Below are 21033 nucleotides of genomic sequence, written 5' to 3'. Positions count from 1 at the left end.
TCTAACTGTTGAACACCTGTTCTTTCTCTTTACATCCCCCATTCCCTTCAAACAGGTGAGAACAGCCAAGAGTTCAGTCCCACCTTTTCAGAAAGAATTTTTATTGCTGGCTCAAAACAGTACAGGTAAGAAGAAAGACAGCTTCAACGGGGAATGTGTCTCCTTTGCCCTACTGACTAAACCGGAGCAACTCCCTCTCCACTTTCTGGGGAATAGCAGCAGGTCAACAGCCCTTCTGCTGGTTCCATCTCCAGTTTGTAAAAAGAACTGACATTTAGATAACACATGAAGGTTTGCAGAATGCCTTTAGACACTTTCAGTTGGTATCAAGAGATGTCAGGAATTTGGGAGGAACCAGAGAGTCATATCTAAAGAGATCATGGATAAAACCTGGCATTAAATTCCATATCTACTGGTGGGACAAATTACTCCCTTTATTTTCTTTATTTGTAATAATAAGTAGGGAATGGGAATAGCTTCTGGAATGAGGTAAAGCTTACTGGCTCAACTTTTCTCTTGACAAAATAAGTTTTTTAGATACTTTCTACAGCTCATGATAGATGTTTCTATATCTTGCAAACTAGAGGTTTCTTTCTACTTAAGCATTAGTTTACCTTGCTTCTTTCCATCCTTTGTCATCAGGAGGATGCTGGGAAATATCATCGATAGCCCCCAATATCCTGGCCCCTAAGAAGTGCTGCCTGAACTGCCTGCCTTGTTCAGAAAATACTTATTTGTGCAGTGTCCAAACTAAACTCCTGTCTCCTTTGAGAAATGTCAAGATGACATTTAAACATAAGGGAATCCAACCACTGAGGTCAAAGTTCGTAGAATTGTAGATTTCTTTTCTTTAAATTTGTATTTTCCCCAGTTACATGTAGAAACAACATTTTTTAGTTCTACATGTACATTCATCTTTTTAAATATATTTCCTTATGAATCATGTTGGGAGAGAAAATTCAGAACAAAAAAGAAAAACCATGAGAGGGAAAAAAAAACACAAAAGAAAAAGAAAAAAAGTAAACATAGCATGTGTTGATTTACATTCAATCTCCATAGTTCTCTCTCTGTATTTGAATGGCATTTTCTATCCAAGAATCATTAAAACTAAAACCTTCATTTGACAGAGTAACTTGTTCAGGGTCACCACGCTAGTGAATGTCTGGGATTTGAAGACAAGCCCCCAACTTCCAATCTTGTACTCTGTATTTTGCCTCACTATACACTAAGGGCATGCCCTTCCTCCTAGAACCTCTCTCCCTTACTCCCAATAAGGACAACATTAAAAACCTCCAACTAAGTTAACTAAAAAAAAAAAAATGTCCTTCCTCTACTTTGTTTCTGTTCAAAAGTCATCTACTGTATTATGCAGGAAATCAGAAGTCATTAATCTTGAGAATTGGGAAATTGTTCTAGTGAATTGGACAAGTCTCCATCCCCGCTAAGACATGTCAAATGTCTTAATGATGATATTAGTTGATGTTTACATAACACTTCAAGTATTACAAAGTGCCTTAAAGGCTTCCCAGCAATTCTATAAGGTATTATCATCTCAGGTACAACACTACTCTATTTTAGACAATTCTTACTTACTGTAATTTGTAACTTGATTATTCCTCATATCTCTCTCTCTCTTTGGGGAGCTCGGTGGTGGCCCTGACCTTTCTACAATAGTCCCAAAGACTTCTGGGCTTGGAATCCCCAAAGCCAGAAGGGCTTCAGTGCCTGGGCACCATCCCTCACAGCTAGAGCCACTTGCCACCAATGCTGCTGCAGCCAAAAAGAAGAAACTATCTTAATAGTTTCTGAAAGCCATTCAGAACTATCCCATAATTTAAAGTGAAATTTAAATAAAGCAAATTTAGGGCTAAAGCTAGAGTTGTAGACAGATCCTTTGTAATTGATGATGCTCCATTATGATTGAATGAATCCAAATGGCGAACTTAACCTGAGGTTGCAAAATGTAACATGCTGTCCATTTTCCAGCCATTTGGAGAACCTGAGATAAATAAGTTCTTATGTCTTTGGTTAGTTCATATATCTAGATACAACTATATACAGCATGAACTGCCTGTCGGGTCCTCTTCAGTCTGGGGAAGAAAAGCCAACATTACTGTCCGCCCAATGGAATAAAGAAACTATATTCACCAAAGCAAAGCAGCAAATATTTTTTGATTTGCATATTCAAGTCATTTATTAAGTGCTCATCATGTACTAAACATTATATTAAAATTCTAAGGATAGGAAGTAAGGCAAAAAGATAGTTGCTGCTATCAAAGAGCTCACAATGTAATTCAGAAGACAATATGCAAATAACTATGTATAAGCAAGCTAAATCCAAATAAATTTGATAAGACCCTAGCATTAAAGGGTTTAGGGCAGGGCTTCTTGTAAAAGGTAGCATTTTAGCTGGGACTTGAAGGGCATATTATGCTAAGCACTGGAAGGCATATGAGGAAGTCTAAGATAAATGGTCCCTGCCCTAAAAGAGCTCACGCAAATGCAGCTTGGGCGATAAGATAGACCCAGGAAAAGATCACAAACAATGTGAGGCACTGTACAGTAAGGGTCAAGTAAGTGATACAGAAAATGTATACTCAGAGTACTGAAGCGGAAGAGGCCGGCCACTGCCAGCCAAGCCAGTTAATCACCAGAGCAATAGACACTCTCGTATTTATGTGGAGCTGCTCAAATCTTGTCAACAGATCTCACATTCCTCTAAGAATGAGTTGGGGATAGGGAGGAGAGACCTTCAGCAGCTGCAAAATGCTCCCCTAAAAACATCCTTCAAAAAGTGACCAAAACAACTCCTTTATTGTGTCCAGATCCATCCCTTCCTAGAGCTTGTCTCTTTCCTGTTTGTTCTTAACCATCCCTTCAATGAATCTTTTTGCAGAGTGGGGAACAGGGGGGTGACAGGCAAGGAGGGGGGCTCCCAGGGAGCACTTGCATGTGCCTATTGAAGCAGAATTATCTCTTCCTTTGACAGCCGATCTGATAGTCTGGACCAAATTCCCAACAATGTTGCCCACTCAACAGAAGGGAAAATTACCCCTGCCTGTTGGAAGGCAAAACGGCGAAACAAGGCTGGGAAGAAACGAAAGAAGAAAAGCTCCAAGGTACCAGGCCAGAGGGGTGAACCCTGGGCCAAGCCTCTCCCCAAAACCCCGGAACAAGAAAGCTGCATGATTCCTGTACAGGTGAGCAAGCTCTCCCTTAGGCCCCTTGTGTATAGCCTCTGCTGGCCCCTGAGAGGGATTGGGAGGTGAAGAGGGGTTGAGGACAGTGCTCACCAGAGGTTCTGCCTAATGTTCATGTTTTTCCTACTAGGAGGATGAATCCTCAGGCCCATATTTCAGCAGTGTCCCTCAGTTTGCCAGCCCTCTGAAGGAGATGGTCCATAGCCCATTGGTTTTTGAGAAAGTAGGAATGGGCCCGCATTCAACACTGAAAACCTACCCTCGAGCTGAACTCCATAAACTGATCAGCCCAGTGCAGTGCCTGAACCACGTGTGGAAACTTCATCATCCTAAGGACTTCATTCCCCAACCAGACCTACTGCACTCTTCCCTTCTCCACAAGAGACTGCCCCGTCCTTTCCCCTTTTCCCCACTTTTCGTTCAGAAGCCCAGTCCCTTGGGGACCTTCTTGCTGAGCAACTTGGCCCATGTAGATAGCAAATTCCAGCTGTCTGGCCTAGGCTTGGAGACTCCCTACCCAAAGCATGGCACCTCTGAAAAGCTTTCCGTGGAGGAATATCTGGTGCATGCCCTGAAGGGAAGTGTGAGTGTGGGTGAGCCCAGGAACCTAACCAGCCTCGCCAAGACCTGGCAAGGAGGAGGGGCAGGTCGCCAGGGCCCAGTTCCTGAGACAGAAGAGAATGAAGGTGTCCTGCTCATTGAGGTAACCTGCCAAGAGCATGCACTCCTCAGGGCAGGTGGGCCAGCTACTTAGAACTAGAATAAAAATCCCCTTTAGGCAATATTGGGCTAGGGCTGAAAGGGATAGAGAATCTAAAAAATCATTTTCTAGGTCCCTATTGTTGAAAAAAATTTTCCTAAATGAAACTGAATTGTCACAACGGAGTTAAAAATGATAAGTTAGTACTTCATTCAGAAAAATATCCATTGTTGGAGCCTGTTAGAATGACCACTACTCTGGTGACCAGGCCAGTTAGTTACCAACGTCAGATGGTTTGAGCAATAGAAAATCTAGTATTAATTTGGAGCTTTTTTCACCACCCTTTTTCTTCACAACCACCAACTAGGTGACTTTTGCAAAGCTCAAAGGCTCCAGTACTCAAAAAAAGGTAATCATTTTGAAATAGAAGCAACATGGTACTCAAATTGTTGCGTCTGGGTTAGAGACATCAGGGCTGAGGGAGCACTACCAAAAATGATAGCTTAGGAACACTTTTCTGTTTTAGGCCTTTGTCCATACACTATGGATTCCTTGGGCTTGTATTCCTAGCCTTTGATTCTAGTGTGTCTCTCCTTAGAAACTCAAACCAGTGGATTACGAGTACCAAGAAGAAGTTCATTGGACCAAGAGCCAAGACTGCCTGGGCAGAGGTTCCTTTGGGGAGGTGTACAGAATGGAAGACAAGCAGACAGGGTTTCAGTGTGCTGTCAAAAAGGTATGCAGGGGCCTCTTGAGGATAACCAGGGCAGCCAGTCATGCGGGAAGCTGGGCATATGTCCAGCTCTGTTCCTTCCTTGCTTTCTTTCAAGGACAATCGTGGAGCAGCTTTGGGTCTGGCATGTAACAGAGCTGCTGGTGCTATCTGCTTTGGTGAGGCCGAGAGGGAAGCACCCATCCTCCCATGACAGAAATAGGAACTCTGTTCTTGTTAGAAGTGTGCTGCATACATGTAGGGTGTAAAAATGCAGTGACCAGCATGTTCACATTGGAGGCTTCCCTGCGCCAGGGCATGAAACCACCACCAAGGCTGTAGTCGGTCAACAGGACATGGAATGGAACTGAATTCCTATCTGGAGAGTATCCCCCTACCCCCAGCAGGAGAGAGAGGTCATGTCAAAATGAGATAAATTTAGAAGGGAAAGAAAGAATTCCAGAATTTTACAGCTGAAAAGGACTTTAGCAAAATCTCTGTAATCTAATCGTCTCATTTCAAAGATGAATGGAGCATTGTGGCTGAATGGAAAGATCTCTCCTATAGAGTTGGAAGACCTAACTCACCTCCTTGGGCCTGAGTGCCTTTATCTTTCAAATGAGGGTCTTGGACTAGATGGCCTATGAGGTTCCTTCTGGCTCTAGAGCCATGGTCATGGGGAATTGAAGACTAGAAGAGAGAAAGTGAAATGTGTGTCAAAGCCAGTCCTGGAACACTGAAGCTTCTTAGTTATTTCTACCTCAGCATACAGGGGGTTTTCCAGGTTGGGGGTGGGGACAGAGAGGAGTAGTAGGAAACACAGACTTTGATTTCATCTGTGTAGGGATCTCCTGGCAGGGATCTCCTGGCAAGTTCAAGTCTTTGTAGCCTCGTTGGACATTACTAAGCCTCCCACACTGTGATCCAGAGAGACTGCCTCACTCATGACTCTCCATTTCTGGTCTCCAGGCCCCTGCCCTGTAATTTACTCTCTCCTTAACTGCTACCTCCTAAGAATCTCTCTCCCTTTAAGATGCCACTTAGGCACCATCTTCTGCATGAAGACTTCACCAGTCCCCCCCCCCAAATAGACCTATATTTAACTACTTTTTGAGTGTATTTATTAACTAATTTTACTCTGTATGTATTTTCTTTTTATTGCAATTGGGGTTAAGTGACTTGCCCAGGGTCATACAGCTAAGAAGTGTTAAGGGTCTGGGGCCAGGTTTGAGCTCAGGTCCTTCTGACTTCAGGACTGGTGCCACCTAGCTGTCCCTACTGTATGTATTTTTATATACTCTTCCCCCCCCCCCACACACACACACCCCTAATGTGAGCTTATTCTATGTACTTATATCCCTAGAACTTAATGCGATAGCTGGCAAATGGTAGTCACTTAATAAATACTTCTTAATTAATATCAGTACAAAAAAAAGATCTAATTTTAAAAATAAAGTATCAGTGCAGATAGGGAGCTGTTCTTTAGCTTATAGGCTTATTGGGCTGCCTGGGTGCCCTCAGAGGTTAAATGACTAGCCAATCTAGGCTGGAGGCAGGACTTTCCACTCAGGTCTCTCTCCCTTCAGGACTGAGTCTCTGACCACTGTGGCACAATGTTTCCTATGCTGAAGTTTCCAGAGTGCTGACCACCCAAGTGGATAGTTGCATTATGGTAGAGAATAAATATGATTTTTTTTTTACCTCACTGTAGTTAATCAGGACCCAGATTTCCTCACCTCCTCCTGGTCCCCATCCAGGGCCTTGTCTCTGTGACATAATGAACCTGGCCAAGAAAATATTTAAGATGAAAGTCAGTGGTATGGGCCTAAGCATCTTAAACCTGCTGTTATTGACCTTACCTTGACCTGTGCCAACCTTGTCCTGGCCCTGCGCAGCCTGATTCTGCTGCCCCCTCTTCTACCTTCTAAAATATAGCCCATATAAACTGGGCACTATCCAGCTCCTCCTCTTGACCTCTCTTCTTGGTGACAGCAGCTGAAAGATTTGGAAGTTAGAAGGCTAATGTTGCCTCTGATGCAGGGCAAAATCAGTTTTAAAAACAAATGCATCTCAAATTCAAAGACATGAATTGATAAACATAGAACAAAAGGGGAGCTAATAACAGAATAATAATTCTGATTATTATGTTTGAACCAAGTGAAAAACAGAAAGCATCATGTGGTTTGTAACATGTAGTTGCTATGACATCAGCCATACAGATCTAAAATCTAGACTGGATAAGGGTGTGGTATGTTCTCTTGGGCCAGGCTCTGTGCTGGAGGTTGGTGAGACAGGGAGGAGGTATCATATCACACTCAAAGATTCTTAAAGCTGGAAAGGGCCTCGGTGATCATCTAACAAGCAGAACTGCATTTTCAGTGCCTTTCCTCTCCCGGCCGCCTTCCCCCAGCTTCCATTTGCAGCCAACATATTTGGGAGGGAGCCATCCCATTGGAAAAATGACAGCAGTCCTTCTACAATACCTTGCTCCCCTCCCCTAGGCTGGACTTCAATCTAACTCTTTCCTTTTATGGAAAATTGACCATTGTTAACTAAACCTACAAAAACGGTGCACACATTTAATGACCAAGGGCCTCCACCTCCTTCCCAGAGAGAAGTGTAAAGTCTTCGCCAGCGTCATTGGGCATCATCTTCCACTTAGTGGCTAGGGCCAAATACCTGACTTTCTCTGCCCAAGTTTGACACTGGGTCATAAAAACACTTAGCCATTCCACACAGCAGAGAGTAGGAACTTCCTAGTTTGTAAAGTGTTTTGAAAATGAACACCTTATTGCTAAGTTTTGTTAGTTCTAGACTTCTTAATTGCTCTCAAGATTCCAAATCCTCAGCCACAAGAGTGATGCAACAGAGAAATAGGAAATCTCTCACCCTCCCCCACTCCCCAAAGACAATAAAAATATATCAGACCAAAGCATGATCAGACTTCCCAGCACCAGATCATCTGCCCAAGACAGCATGGCCTGGTTCATCTCAGCGCTTCCTCACCAGATCTCATCAGTGCTTCATTCAGTTCTGATGTCCAGATGTAGCTGGCAAAGCAGTTCCCTAGTAACCTCTCCTCTTGGAGCTAGCATACTTGGTTCAGTAATGAGGAAGAGGACCGAGCACAAATCTGGGAGATCAGGGGTCAGAAACAGCAGGAAAATGAGGTTTCCTCGTTCCAGGGGAAGAACTCAGAAGTGCAGATGCCACATGATGAGGCCAGCCCTTGTTGGTTCTCCTTCTACAGTGTTAGAATCACATGACTCACCACACGTGGCAAGTGCTTACTATGACTGAAAATCCTCACATCAGTGGTCAGAATAACTTGTAAAGGCCTCTAAGTGCTACTGTAGGTAGAGTCTCAAGCCTAAGGGCAGAAAGACCTAAGTTCAGAGTTTACTGATTTCTTGATCCCCAGTAAATCTCCTTTCCAGGCTTGCCTCAATTTCCTCATCTGTAGAATGAGTTAGAGAAGGAAATGACAAACCGCTCCAGTATCTCTGTCGAGAAAACCCCAATTAGGATCACAGAGAGTCAAATACGACTGAACAACAACACACTAATTTGTCATGATGGGATCTTAGCTAACTCATCATGCCATAGGTTTAGTGTTAACTCCTTAAGAGCAGAGAATGCCTCTGATTTGCTCTGTCTGATGCCCAGCACAGCCTAATACCCTCATAAACATGCATATCTCCAGTAAAGTCTGAAACATTGCAGAGTTAAGTTATATCTACAGATCCTTTGAAATATTAAAAACACCTTTCAAGTTTGCATTTTTCAGTCGTGAAGAAATTCTCATCGTCTTGCCCTTTGGTTAAGGATTTTAGAGCTGGGAAGACTGATAAGTTTAAGAAAAAAAATTTTGAGCAAGTTCTTGAAACTTTTTACTAAGCTACTCACTACACTGTTTATAACTAGAAAAGCTACATTTTCCATACAGAGGCAACACATCCAGAGTTTCTTGTGCAATCAGAGCTTCTGCTTTGCAGATTAGCTGTTCTGCTCTACTAAATCACTAAGAAAAACTATGTGAGCCATATTGTAGATCCCTTAGAGTTGGGGGGAAGGAGAAAAGAGAGGAGATGCTGCTATACTGGTGCCCTCTGCTGTTCAACAGTGCTTTCAAGAATTAGAGAAAGGGTTCTGATTGGACAGGAAAAAAGTGTATGGAGTATTTCAGAGCTTGGGTCTAAAAGGTTCCTTTAAATAAAAGTCCAAAGCACAAGTGACTGAGGAAATCTGACCAGTAGTCTATATGGAAATACAGATTTTATAAAAAGAGACCCAAATGCTAGTAGGTTGCAGGCTGGTTTTATAGAAGCTGCCATCAAATTAGAGTATCATGACCATTGCTGCTATCTCTCCTCCCTTTTCCCTTATCCCAAGAATGAAGAGGGACTGTGTTTTAGTTTTTCTCAATTAGATCCACTACTGGCAAAATGTTTAAGAATCTGGTTATTAAATAAATACTATAAATTATTGTTAGCCAGCATGATTGGTAGATAGTGTTGAGATATTGTGGTTAACATTAAGCTATGTGTACTACAAATTTGGATTGCCATTTGGGGAAAACTTCAGTAAAATAAAATGTGCCTGACAATAAAACTCTGATCTGCAATTGATTCATGAATAACTTAAAAAATACTCTATGCTCTTGCAGTCCCCTGAGGGTTATCATCATAAACAGTTAGCATTGTACCAGAAGGAGACAGAAATTTCTGATTGAAAAGATGCCAAATAAACCATCTCATGTTGTTCACTCTGATAATGTGAAGGTTCCAACTAACAATTGTCTCCCCCTTGGTGACTTCCAGGTACATGTCGGAGTTTTTCGTGCAGAGGAGTTAACGGCATGCGCTGGACTGACATCACCCAACTTTGTCCCCTTGTATGGTGCTGTGAAGGAAGGTCCCTGGATCAACATCTTTATGGAACTTATGGAAGGTAAGAAAAAATGACTTGAGGACCTTCCTCCTCCTATAAGAGTACCTCTTTCTTTGCTTCTCGGAAGATGAGAACTTTTCTCATCCTCTTTAGTTCTTTGTTATGTTGTATTTCCCTTCCTCTGGTGGAAATTGGTTTAATTAGCTTCTGATTGTTGCTACTCTACTTAGTTCCCTTCTTGACGACACACTTTATTAGAGGGAGGGTCTTAGAGAAGAGTATTATTCTTGCACTTCACAGTCTAGAGACTAGAACTAATTTTTTTCCTCTTAGGTGGCTCACTGGGTCAGCTGATAAAACAGAAGGGCTGCCTTCCAGAAGACCGAGCCCTTTTTTACTTGGGCCAAGCCTTGGAAGGACTGGAATATCTCCATACACGAAGGATTCTACATGGAGATGTGAAAGGTGAAAATCACAGTCCTGTCATCCTGACCTGGAGCTGGCTGAGTTCAGAGAATCTTTGGCCAGAAATTCCTTGACTCCATTTTGCTGAATGATCTTCCTATTTTTCCCTTCCTTCCCAATCATCCTCTAATAAGATGTTCTTAACTGGAATCTGTGAACCTGTTATATTTTTTAAAAATATTTCCAGTATAATTTGTTTTCTTTGTAATCTTATGTATTTGATGCATTTAAAATATTATTCTGAGAAGAAATCCATAGCTTTCATTTGACTTCTAAAGGGGCCCATCATAATCAACATTTATTATGTGCCATTATCAGCTATGTGCCAGGTACTACGCTAAGTGTTGGGGATACAAAAAGAGGCAAAAGGCAAGAACCTACCTTTAAGGAGCTTACAATCTAGTAGGGGTAGGTAACATGCAAATAAAAATACACAAAGCAAGCTGTATACAGGATTAACAGGAAATAACAGAGGGAAGGCTCTAGAATAGTTACCCCATAAACATTAAGAACCTATTCTCTTAATCAAAGGGAAAACATTTTTAGTGCTCTTGACTTACCATTGTAGCAAGTGATATTGTTGGAGAACTGACAAGTCATCCTAACATCTACAATTCCAGAATTAGATTTGGGAATACTAAAAATACACTTTACAAATTAGAATTTTGGAGACAATGCCATCAAAAGAGTATTTTGGGCACCCTTTTCCCCTTCCTTCCCTGCAGGCCAGCCTTGCCCTAATGATACATCTATGCCAAACTGACCAGCACCTCCTACACTGGAGTGATTGAAAGTAGCCCAGAATAAAATGAATGACAACAGAGCTTTGGGAGGGAAGTTTACAAAGTTTGAGTCAAATTTTAGTGTGAGCTATAACCTTCTCCCTTTTATGAGTAATAAAATTAGTTAGAAACATCCAAAACTACTGTGAGTTAGCCAGAATGTGGACTCATTGGGGACTACACCAGGCTAGACTGGGGGTGGTTTGGAAATCAGCCTCACTCTCCTCCCTGATCTTCGTCTTCTTTCTCTGGGCTCCCAATAGCTGACAATGTTCTATTGTCTGGTGATGGCAGCCGGGCACTCCTCTGTGACTTTGGCCATTCTACCAGCTTGCACCCTGATGGTTTGGGAAAATCCTTTCTTACAGGTAAGGCTCTTGTTAGGGCTCTTGGATTAACCCACTTTTGTTTTGGTTTTAAATAGTAATTTATTTTTCCAAATACATGTAAAGATAGTTTTTAACATACATTTTTGTAAAACTTTGTGTTCTAAATTTTTTTCCCTCCCTCCTTTAACTCTCCCCTTCCCAAGACAGAAGTAATCTGATATAGGTTAAATATATGCAATTCTTTTAAATATATTTCCATATTTGTCATGTTGTGCAAGGAAAATCAGACCAAAAGGGAAAAAAATCACAAGAAAGAAAAAACAAACCAACAACAAAAAGGTGAAAATATTATTTTGATCCACATTCGGTCTCCATAGTTCTCTGGATGTGGGTGGCACTTTCAATCCCAAATCAATTGGAATTGCCTCGAATCACCGAATTGTTGAGAAGAACCTAAATCTATTAGAGTTGATCATCATATAATCCTGTTGTTACTATGTACAATGTTCTCCCAGTTCTGCTTGTTTCACTCAGCATCAATTCATGTAGGTGTTTCCAGGTTTTTCTGAGATCATCCTGCTGATCATTTCTTATAAAACAATAATATTCCATCACATTCATATATCATTTATATTCATTCAGCCATTCCCTAAACCAATGGGCATCCTTTCAATTTCTAGTTCTTTGCCATTACAAAAAGAGCTGCTCCAAACATTTTTGTACAAGTGGGACCTTCCCCCCCTTTTTTTTTTTACTATCTTTCTTGAATATAGACCCAGTAATGAGACTGATAGATCAAAGGTTATCCCTACTTTTGTGACCACTAGTTAACTAAGTAACTAGTAGTGTAAACAAAACTACAATTTTGGATTGACATACTTGAAGACATCTTTCCATTCACCTACATCCTGGATTTTAAAATGTGTTGGTTTTGCCTGAAGAAAGCAAACTTAGCCATATTTGATCTTTTCTTATTCAGAAACTCATGTTGGGAATTCTAAGTATAAATTTTATTTTCATTATTTGACCACAACAACCATACTTTTAAAAAGCACATTAAAGAAGAAGTTTAGTACAGAGGTCAGAGGCTATTAGAGATACAATTTCACCAGGCCCTAGGACAGATTGTACTGTATGCGTTTTCACCAATTTGATTCATCAAATGTGAATTTCATTTAGAAGATTTATATCTTCAGAGTGCTTTTACATAGTGATTTTGGAGGAAACCATGGGAGATCAGTAGGTGGTTATCTCCTCGGCCTCCTGCTTGCTAGAATTCTAAGAAATGATTTTACCTTTGTCCTTCCAGGGGACTACATCCCTGGCACAGAGACCCACATGGCCCCAGAAGTGGTGATGGGAAAATGCTGTGACTCAAAGGTAGACATCTGGAGCAGCTGCTGCATGATGCTGCACATGCTCAATGGATGTCATCCTTGGACCCAGTATTATAGTCGGCCTCTCTGTCTCAAGGTGAGTGATGATAGCATGTCCAGGAGTTGCCTGGATGGGTCAGAGATTCCCCACCACCACACGCATGTGCCCTGATGGGTTCAAAACTGAAGGACGTTGTTTCCTGCTGCCTGATCCTTTTGTATCTCCATCTAACATCATTCTCCTTTTAGATAGAGCTTGCATAGGTCAAGACATTGCTTGTACCTTCAAGATCTGAATAGAACCTAATTTTTAACATTTTGACTCCAAAACATAGTAGGAAGAAGAAATTGAATATAGAGCATTTATTCCTCAAGACAAAGCCCACCCACTTTTCTTTCAAAATCTCACAGATTGCTAATGAGCCACCACCTGTGAGAGAGATTCCTCCTTCTTGCACACCTCTTACTGCTCAGGCCATCCAGGAGGGATTAAAGAAAGAACCTATCCACAGGGCATCTGCCACAGAGCTAAGGAGAAAGATCTTTCTGGCATTGCAGCAAGGTAAGGAACTTAATACTTCTCTTACTGGGCTATCGCCTCCCCAAGCCAAGAAGCCTCTGAGATCCATTTGACAAAATTAACAGAATTCCCAAATTTTGTTGTTGACCTAGTCCACAAATACAGCATCCTATGGGCCTACCCGTTCTGAGGAGCACTAACTGGGAATAGGGGAAGCTTTGGGAGCAAGGGAAGATTAGTTTACTCCTAAGAATCTAAAACTGCATCTCTGGATTACTATTAACTGAGATTTTCTCCTTGGGATGTTCTGCCACTTCTTAATCATATAGTTAGCAGTATTAAAAGTAGAATTTTAAAAATTACTCTAATTACAAACAGATAAGTTTGAGTCTGAAGCATCCTCCAGCGCTGGAAACTACCTCAATTCCCTTCCGCATGAGCTTTTTTCTTTGTCTCCTTGTCAGCCTGTTCTCTAGCTCCCCCAATATGAAACTTTCTTAAAGATACCATTTTCGAGGTACCTGAGGACCCATAGCAAAGTAGTAGTGTAATGTTTCACCTCTGTATGTATCCTTTATGTTTTTTTAGTGGGAGGTTTGAAAAGTCCTTGGAGAGGACAATATAAGGAACCAAGACAGTTGCCTTCAAACAAAGAGAATAGTCTAGAAACACTGGAATCCTTGTCTATGCCAAGTGAGCCCATCCCAGAGGCTCTAGGGCCTGGACTGGCCACTGAAGCAGTGGGTTTGACCACCAAACTTCAGCCACCTTTACCACCAGAGCCACCAGAGCGAAATAAATTGTTGCCTTTGAGGCTGAGCCAAGAGGAGTCTGGGACCTGGGAACTTCTGCCCCTTTCTTCCCTGGGCCACATCCCTGCCAAGAACTTTGCTTCAGGGGAGCGAAAATCAACTTCTTCAGATGAGGAACTTCAGCAACTTGAGATAGGTAATGACCTTCTCTTGAGACAATCCAGGCTTGGTCGCTGAGAGGGCCTGGTTCTGGGGTGACCAGTTCTTCCTCCTTAGCTTAGTGTTTTGTGGGTTCTCTTCACACTCTCCAGTGAGATTTCCTACTTTTTGCTCTTCTCTCTGAATGAGTTCTTCCAAGGGTGGGGGGAGTCAGCCCATTCTAGTGATTTATACCTGGTCCTGCCTTTTTCTTGCAGAATTATTTCTGAACAGTCTGTCTCAGCCTTACTCCCTAGAGGAGCAGGAGCAAATGCTCTCTTGTCTCAGCATTGACAGCCTCTCCCTATCTGATGCTGGTGAGAAGGTAAAAAACTCATTTTTCAAGGACTACTCTGGAGATAGAAGCCCTTCCTTGGCATAAATCAGAGTTTTAATAGTTCAGTTGCTGGGTTGATGCCTTTCCCATTCCTTGTTTTCTGTGTTGATTATGCACACAATCTAGATCTCACAGGACAGGTTCATATTGGGGAACTAGGTTAATTGATACTTGTAGAAGCTGGTGAATGTCCTATGTGTGAATAGAGGAAAAAACAAGCAGATTCCCTTACTCCAAGTTTGTCCACATTTTCTTTAGTAATCAGAAGCTAGCATCTCACAGGGAAATTGTTTTAAGGGAGAAGATAGTCCAGTTTCAACTGATACATAAGTGGGTCCAAATAAGACCAAAATAATAACAGAATTGGTTTATTGGCCTTTATTATCTGAATAAATGCCTTTCCCTTTATGTCAGGTCCTTCATGAGCCCCTGCACAAATCCTTGCAGGTTGAATAGTGTCAGCCTAGACCAGTGAACTCATCTGGAATTTTAACTGTTTCTCTGACAATTTTAGAAAGATGATATCTTTCCCCAAAATGTGACAGACAGGAAATTAGTCTCAGCCCTGGGTTGTAATCGTAAGATAGGGAATAAGCAAGCTGACTTTGTCTCCTTTTGATTTCAGAACCTGTCCAAGGTTTCTCAAAGCTTTCGAGAGAACTTCAGCTCTGGAATCCACTCATGGAACAGTCAGGCAGATGGGCAGAGTTTCAGCTGGAACAACTTACTGGGGCGAAGTCGGCACACAGACATGCCCAGCTATTTCAATGGTAGGATCAATTGCCTGCCTAAGCTTAGGCTCCCTTGGCCCTACCTCTGGAGAATAACATTTGGTCTGCCCAAGAACATTTGAGTTATTCATTTTTCCCTCTCCTATTAGCTCACAACAGCAGTAGTTTTCAGAACGTGATTCGCCTATTCAGAAAATGGATGGAAGCCCTCCTCCATCTATGGCTTTCTCCAGCACAGGGCATTAGGAAAAATATTTTTCTCAATATTTTCTGAATTGTGAACTGAAATTTCTAGGGTATTGGAAGGACCCCAACTTAGATAAAGCAGATAATGTCTTCCATCCTAGAGGAGAGACAAAAAGAGAAAACGATAAATTCATTCTATCAGCTGAGTAGGAAAGGAGAAAACAGGTCCCTTGGGAAGTGTCAACCCAGAGCTCACTAATTCTTCTGTGTCTGCCATAATCCAAGACACTCTGCGGTTGTGCTTTGGCACTGGAATCTTCAGGGTGCTGATGCCAAACCACAGGGGAGGGAGGAAAGGCAAGAGAAAATGGCCCTCTTTTGAAAGTTGGCCCACAAGCCCAGTTTTGTGGCTTTGCAAATAGACTTAGAAACTCCCATCAGCACATTAAAAATTTCCCCATCCCTTCCCAGTTACCACTGCCATAGTGATGATATATTGAATTGTATAGGATCAGCGATCAAGTCAGGCTCCAATACAATGAGTTGTATTTTTAAATTTTTTTGTTGCCCACTGCCTGTAGCCATTGGTTTGTTTTGTTTTACATCTATGCTAACCTGCATCTAAATTGGAATGTGTATTTTTGTGTCCATAATATCCTGAAAGCCAATTGTGGCTCTTCATGTTTGAGAGCCACATATCAGCAGAAAACTTCTGGGAGAAAAGCAGTCATGTATAGTTTTAGACATAGTCTCTTTGGTTTTCTTCCATGGTAAAAGGTAAATTTCCTTTTTCCCTCAAGAATGGGAACCCATAGATGATTACAAAGTAATTGTGACAGATGGTTTGAACTTTATTCCTCCCCATTCTCCTCCAGCTTTAAGGACCCTAAGTCTTGGGGCTTCTCTCCCTACTCATGGTCATATGTCTTTCAGGTGTGAAAGTTCAAATCCAGTCCCTAAATGGTGAGCACCTGCATATACGAGAGTTCCACCGAACCAAGGTGGGAGACATTGCCACGGGAATCAGCAGCCAGGTAAGATGGCAAAGACCACCTCTGGACACAGGTCATAAATTTAAAAAGTGGGAAGCACCAACGGAACAGACATTAATGGGGCACACCTTTGCTGGCTGTCTCTGGCCAGAGACGGGAAAGTATAGGAGAATGGATCAAACACTTCCTGAGTGTAATAGGACAAACCTTGCTTCCCAAGAACTTTTGTTCTTCATGGGGGCACAAGATAGCCTGACTTGCTTTGATGCTGAAGCATCACTCTTCTGAGCCCACTCTGTCCTCCACTATGATTTCCAGATCCCTGCTTCCGCATTCAGCCTGGTGACCAAGGATGGGCAGCCCGTACACTATGACATGGAGGTACCCGACTCGGGCATCGACCTGCAGTGCACCCTGGCTCCTGACTGCAGCTTCGGTTGGACCTGGAGGGTCAAGCATGGTCAGCTGGAGAATAGACCCTAACCTCCTTCCTCCTAGCCGCAGCGCTTGGGATCCTAGAAATCAGCCTTGGGAGGCTGTGCCAGCTTTTGATTCCATCCAAAGAGATGGACTTGGCTTTCCCCAAGGGACTTAGCATCTCCTAATAGGGATGAAAGCTGGGACTTGGAAACTTCTGGCCGTCCACCCAGTAATCCCACCCGTGTGATGGAGAAGCAGCATGTGTAGTCATCTTCGCTTGAGTCCTGACTCAAGGAATCGGTATGGGCCGTGCTGTTTGTGGAGGAGGAAGACGTTAAAATCTTCCTTCCTAGGAATAGAAAGGAGTTTCCTCTCTTGGCAGAGGAGAGATGGTGTGGCGTGTTCTGCAGTAGTGAATCACTTTGGAGCAACAGAGAGAGAGCAGCCTTGGCTGGAGTTGTTGAAGGGAAATGTGGGACAGCCACTTTGCCCTGCTTTCCTCCCAGAAGTTAGGTGTGAACAGGATGGCTTTCCAAAAGGTGCTCCCCTTTTCCAGTTACAGGAACTAGTCAGGAAGATGGGGTACTCCCTTAAGTGAGAAGGCTGAGGCATTCCATTTTTGCTCCCTTCTGGCCAGGCCACATTCCACCTACACCCCTTCATGCTGCAGTTTGGGCCTTGCAATGATACCTAATCTTCTCTGGCTCTCTTCCTATTTTAAAATGAGAGACTTGCAGATACAAAAAAACCATAAAGGCATCAATCTCCCCTTATTAGAATTGTTTTGGAGGGGAAGGCTGTATATCTATTTGAGAAAGTATTTGTGTGACATGAGTCTCAGTAGAACCAAGCCTGTCTGAATCCTACAATATCTAATGCATGTTTTCTATTCCATTGGCAGCTGATAAATGGCCTATTTAGTGAATTTCTCTTCCCTCTCATGGAAACCATCATGGAAACCAGGTTGAATACAGCTTCTAGTGAGAGTTTGAGAAGTTCATTACTGTCCCAGGTAGTGGAGTTAACATCAGGCAGTTTCAGAGTTCCCTTTATGTACAGCTGAATTGGGATTGACTGAGGATGGAGAGAAAACCAAATTCTGTTCTCAGCTGTACTCATGAGACTGTGACCTTAGGCTCACAAAGTCTCCCCAGTTTACCCATATGTAAGGATATGGTGGCAATGTAGTGAGATAGTATGAAAGCACTTTGCTTCATGAAGTGTCCCCCAAAATGCCAGCTCTTGGTGGTTGTAGCTGCCAGACCTTCGGCCCCTGGATTCCATTGAGGTGCAGTGTTTCTCTCAGCAAGGATATAGTGGAGCAGGTCAGGGTACTAAGGTGCCTTTCTTGGGCCAGCCAGCTGAGGCCATATTCCTTCCAAGCACTGAGAGCAGCACTTTGGTGCACTTTGGTCCTCATGCAGACTTTTTCTAAAGCACTTTGGGGCATTACTGCTCCCTTTGAGGGCAAATCAGTTTTCTTATGTCCTCCACCTTTTATTTTTACACTTCAGATGATTGTAAAGCTCTAAGCAGAATGAATTACAAGATTTCCCACTTCGCCCTGATTCCCCAGCTGCCCAGGAGAGGGGCTGAAAAGATTTTAGCCTTTGTCAAGGGCAGAGCAAGGCCTAAGAATTGGCTCCTAACCCCTTTCCCATTTTGATCATTGTATCCTTGCCATGTAGCATTAAGCCAACTGTGAACTGTTTACATTTAGGAGGAGGGGCAGTCACGGCCCCAGTGGCCCCACAGCTACTCTGCCATGGGAGTCTCCTCACCCTGGTCTTCTCCCTTGGATCTTGTATTCTACAGATGGGTCCATCATAGGATACTGAATCCCCTCCAAAGGCTCTGGCATGGCTGTGTTCTGTGCTATCATGGGGATAGGGGTGGAGGGGTCTGAGAGCCCTGAAGCCTGACAGTGAATCATGAATGAGCCTCAACACGTTCCAGCAGAAAGTCTGAAGTTGGATGACCTTGTTTTAAATCCTGTCTCTGCCCTTTATGTGTACAATACCGTGAACGTCCCTCAGGCTCTCTGACCTTCAGGCTCCTTGTCTATAAAATGAAGCTAGATTAATAAATGGCCTGAGGTCCCTTCTAGCTCTAAATCTGTGACTCAGGCATGTGAAGAACACCTTAAAGTCCTTAAGATGCTGCTCCACAAAAAGAAGGGGGCAGTAACATATTCTGGGGGCCCAAATTTGTCAAGTCAGTCTACCTGAGTGCAGCCTCAACCCTCAAATGCCAGTAAACACTTCTGGTAGAGCCCTTTGCTGCCCAGGACACATTTCATCCAAACATGAAACAAGTACCTCAGTCTCATTACTGCCCTCCTTGCATCACCGGCATCAGTGTCTACAAACCTCAACTGAAATGTGTGCATAGCTCTTCAGAGTTGGACTCTAAGTCTTGCCTTTAAAAAAAATAAAAGTTTGGAACGGTGATTATTTTCCTAAACAAGTATGTCTCCTCTCCTTTGTACGTGAGACCTTGTTGCTTCTCTTGGCAACTGACCTGCAACCTCCTTTAACCTCTGGGTGGAGTCTTTCTAGACTATTCCCTGAATAGATGCAAGAGGTGTTTTCAGTGTCTTTATGTTGTGCCCTTCCCCACTTCTATGGCAGAGTCTAGAACTTCATACATGCATACCATGCCAGGTGCTCCACCCAGCAGCAGGGAAGTCCCTGGAAACTGTCCAAACCCAGCCGGGAGGAGAGCAGGCTGACATGGAACCAACATATCTAGTGGCCTTAATGCCTGGTCCTCCCAACAAAACAGAGCCCATCAATGAGCATCCAGGACTAAGGAAGTAGATGAAGGAGACAGCTGCCAGGGTGGGAAAGAAAGGGGCCCGCTTTCCCAAGACAGATTTCCAAATCACCTCTGCAGCCACCTGCCTGAAGAGAACCGGCAAAGGGAGCCCAGAATCCTGGTGTGTGCTGTCCAGTTTCTTAGAGCTGGGATTTAGCCAATTGTGGCTCAGTTCTGTTAGTCTGAGAACTCCTCTTGTAGGCAGTGTCTGAAAGCAGGGGACCAACAGAATGGCCACCTGGAAGCACCAAGTTCTCTCCGTCAATGGATGATAAATTTGAACCGAGTCTGAGACCCTTAAAACACCAAGTGGAAGAGGGAAGATTCTGCCCCGCAACTCCGGGATTTATCCAGTTTTGGAAACAAGTGTTTCCAAATCTTAGAAATGAGTGGAAACTGAGTCAGGAAGACGAATTCAGATTCTCTCTGAGACCCTAGCTGTGTGACAATGAGCCACTCGAGATCTATGTGTGTGTATGTGTGTTCACTCCTTCCAATGTATGTGTCTCTAAAAGCCACTGGGTGAACCATTGGGGGCCCTGGAGTGCAAGGTCCATGGAGGTGAGGGATGAGGTGGAAACATACTTAACCCTTTCCTTGTCCTTCAAGTGACTCCCTTAGGAACTAAAGCCCTAGCTACCCCGACATCCTGCCAAGTTCTTTTTTGTCCTTTGAGCAAAATAACCAACCCCTACAGAAGCAGGAAGTCACACACACACACCCCACTTTTGTTTCCGGCCCAGAGACTGAAACCTCACTAATGTACATGGTCATGGGGGGGGGAGTAGGAAGAGAAATTATACAGTACAGCAGCCTTGCTCTCAATCATTTAGTGCCATAGGAAAATCAGACAAGGGGCAGGAAAAGTGGATGACGTTTTCATATGTAAAAATAGGAAGAATGGAATTAAAAGAGCTTGTGCTGTGTTATTTATATGTATGGAGAAATAATAGCATTTATATAGTTCCTTAAGGTTCACAAAGCACTTACAATTCTTCTTTGACCCAAGCCCAGGAGAGAAGGGCTGTTACCCCCTTTTATAGATGAGAAAACACGCTGAGATGAAGTGACTTGCCGAAAGTCACACGGGGCAGCTAGATGGCGCCAGAGGGCACAGAACGCCAACTTGGAGTCCCGAAGAATCCTCTTTGAGTTCAAATCCAGCCTCAAACACTCGCTAGCTGTGTGATCTGGGCAAGTCACTTCCCCTATCTGCCTCAGTTTCCTCATCTGTAAAAATAAGCTGGAGATGGAGCCAACCCGCTCCAGTGTCGTGGCCAAGAAAACGCTAACTGGGGTTCCGGAAAGAACCGGGCACGACGGAAACTGCAGAACAGGTCACGCAGGGGAGAAGAGACAGAACCAAGAGGATGTGATTTGGTCACAGCTCGCGCCCGAGGCAGGATTATCACTGGGCTCTTCCGACCCCAAGAGCAGGATTAAGCCTACGGACGCAGGGCTCGGCTTCCCCTTGCGCAGCCCCGAGTTGGGAGCCGTCCCTCGGGGTGCTGTGAGATCCCGGAAGAGAAAACAGACTCTGGGTTCGGGCTGGCGTGCGGAGCCGAGGATCCCCTCGGGCCAGCCTCCAGCTAGCTGGGAGCAGAGGCGTGCATCATTCCCGGGTCC

At 43.4% G+C, this 21033-nt stretch overlaps 1 protein-coding gene across 1 annotated transcript in view; it reads left to right on the top strand.

Annotated features, from left to right (window-relative positions):
* Nucleotides 1-19056, top strand: part of MAP3K14 (mitogen-activated protein kinase kinase kinase 14) — a 48278-nt gene extending 29222 nt beyond the window's left edge. The window contains exons 3-16 of the mRNA XM_051994887.1: nt 56-125; nt 2990-3200; nt 3331-3903; nt 4499-4636; nt 9433-9562; nt 9836-9967; nt 11013-11117; nt 12388-12551; nt 12866-13016; nt 13563-13922; nt 14143-14249; nt 14887-15031; nt 16112-16212; nt 16489-19056. Coding sequence (XP_051850847.1) covers nt 56-125; nt 2990-3200; nt 3331-3903; nt 4499-4636; nt 9433-9562; nt 9836-9967; nt 11013-11117; nt 12388-12551; nt 12866-13016; nt 13563-13922; nt 14143-14249; nt 14887-15031; nt 16112-16212; nt 16489-16653 — 2552 coding nt within the window. The 3' untranslated portion in view covers nt 16654-19056. The remainder of the gene's footprint in view (nt 1-55; nt 126-2989; nt 3201-3330; nt 3904-4498; nt 4637-9432; nt 9563-9835; nt 9968-11012; nt 11118-12387; nt 12552-12865; nt 13017-13562; nt 13923-14142; nt 14250-14886; nt 15032-16111; nt 16213-16488) is intronic.
* Nucleotides 19057-21033: the final 1977 nt, after the last annotated feature.

Source organism: Antechinus flavipes, chromosome 4 (assembly GCF_016432865.1).
Source record: "Antechinus flavipes isolate AdamAnt ecotype Samford, QLD, Australia chromosome 4, AdamAnt_v2, whole genome shotgun sequence".
Classification (NCBI taxonomy): Eukaryota; Metazoa; Chordata; class Mammalia; order Dasyuromorphia; family Dasyuridae; genus Antechinus; species Antechinus flavipes.
This window is presented reverse-complemented; position numbering and strand designations above follow the sequence as displayed.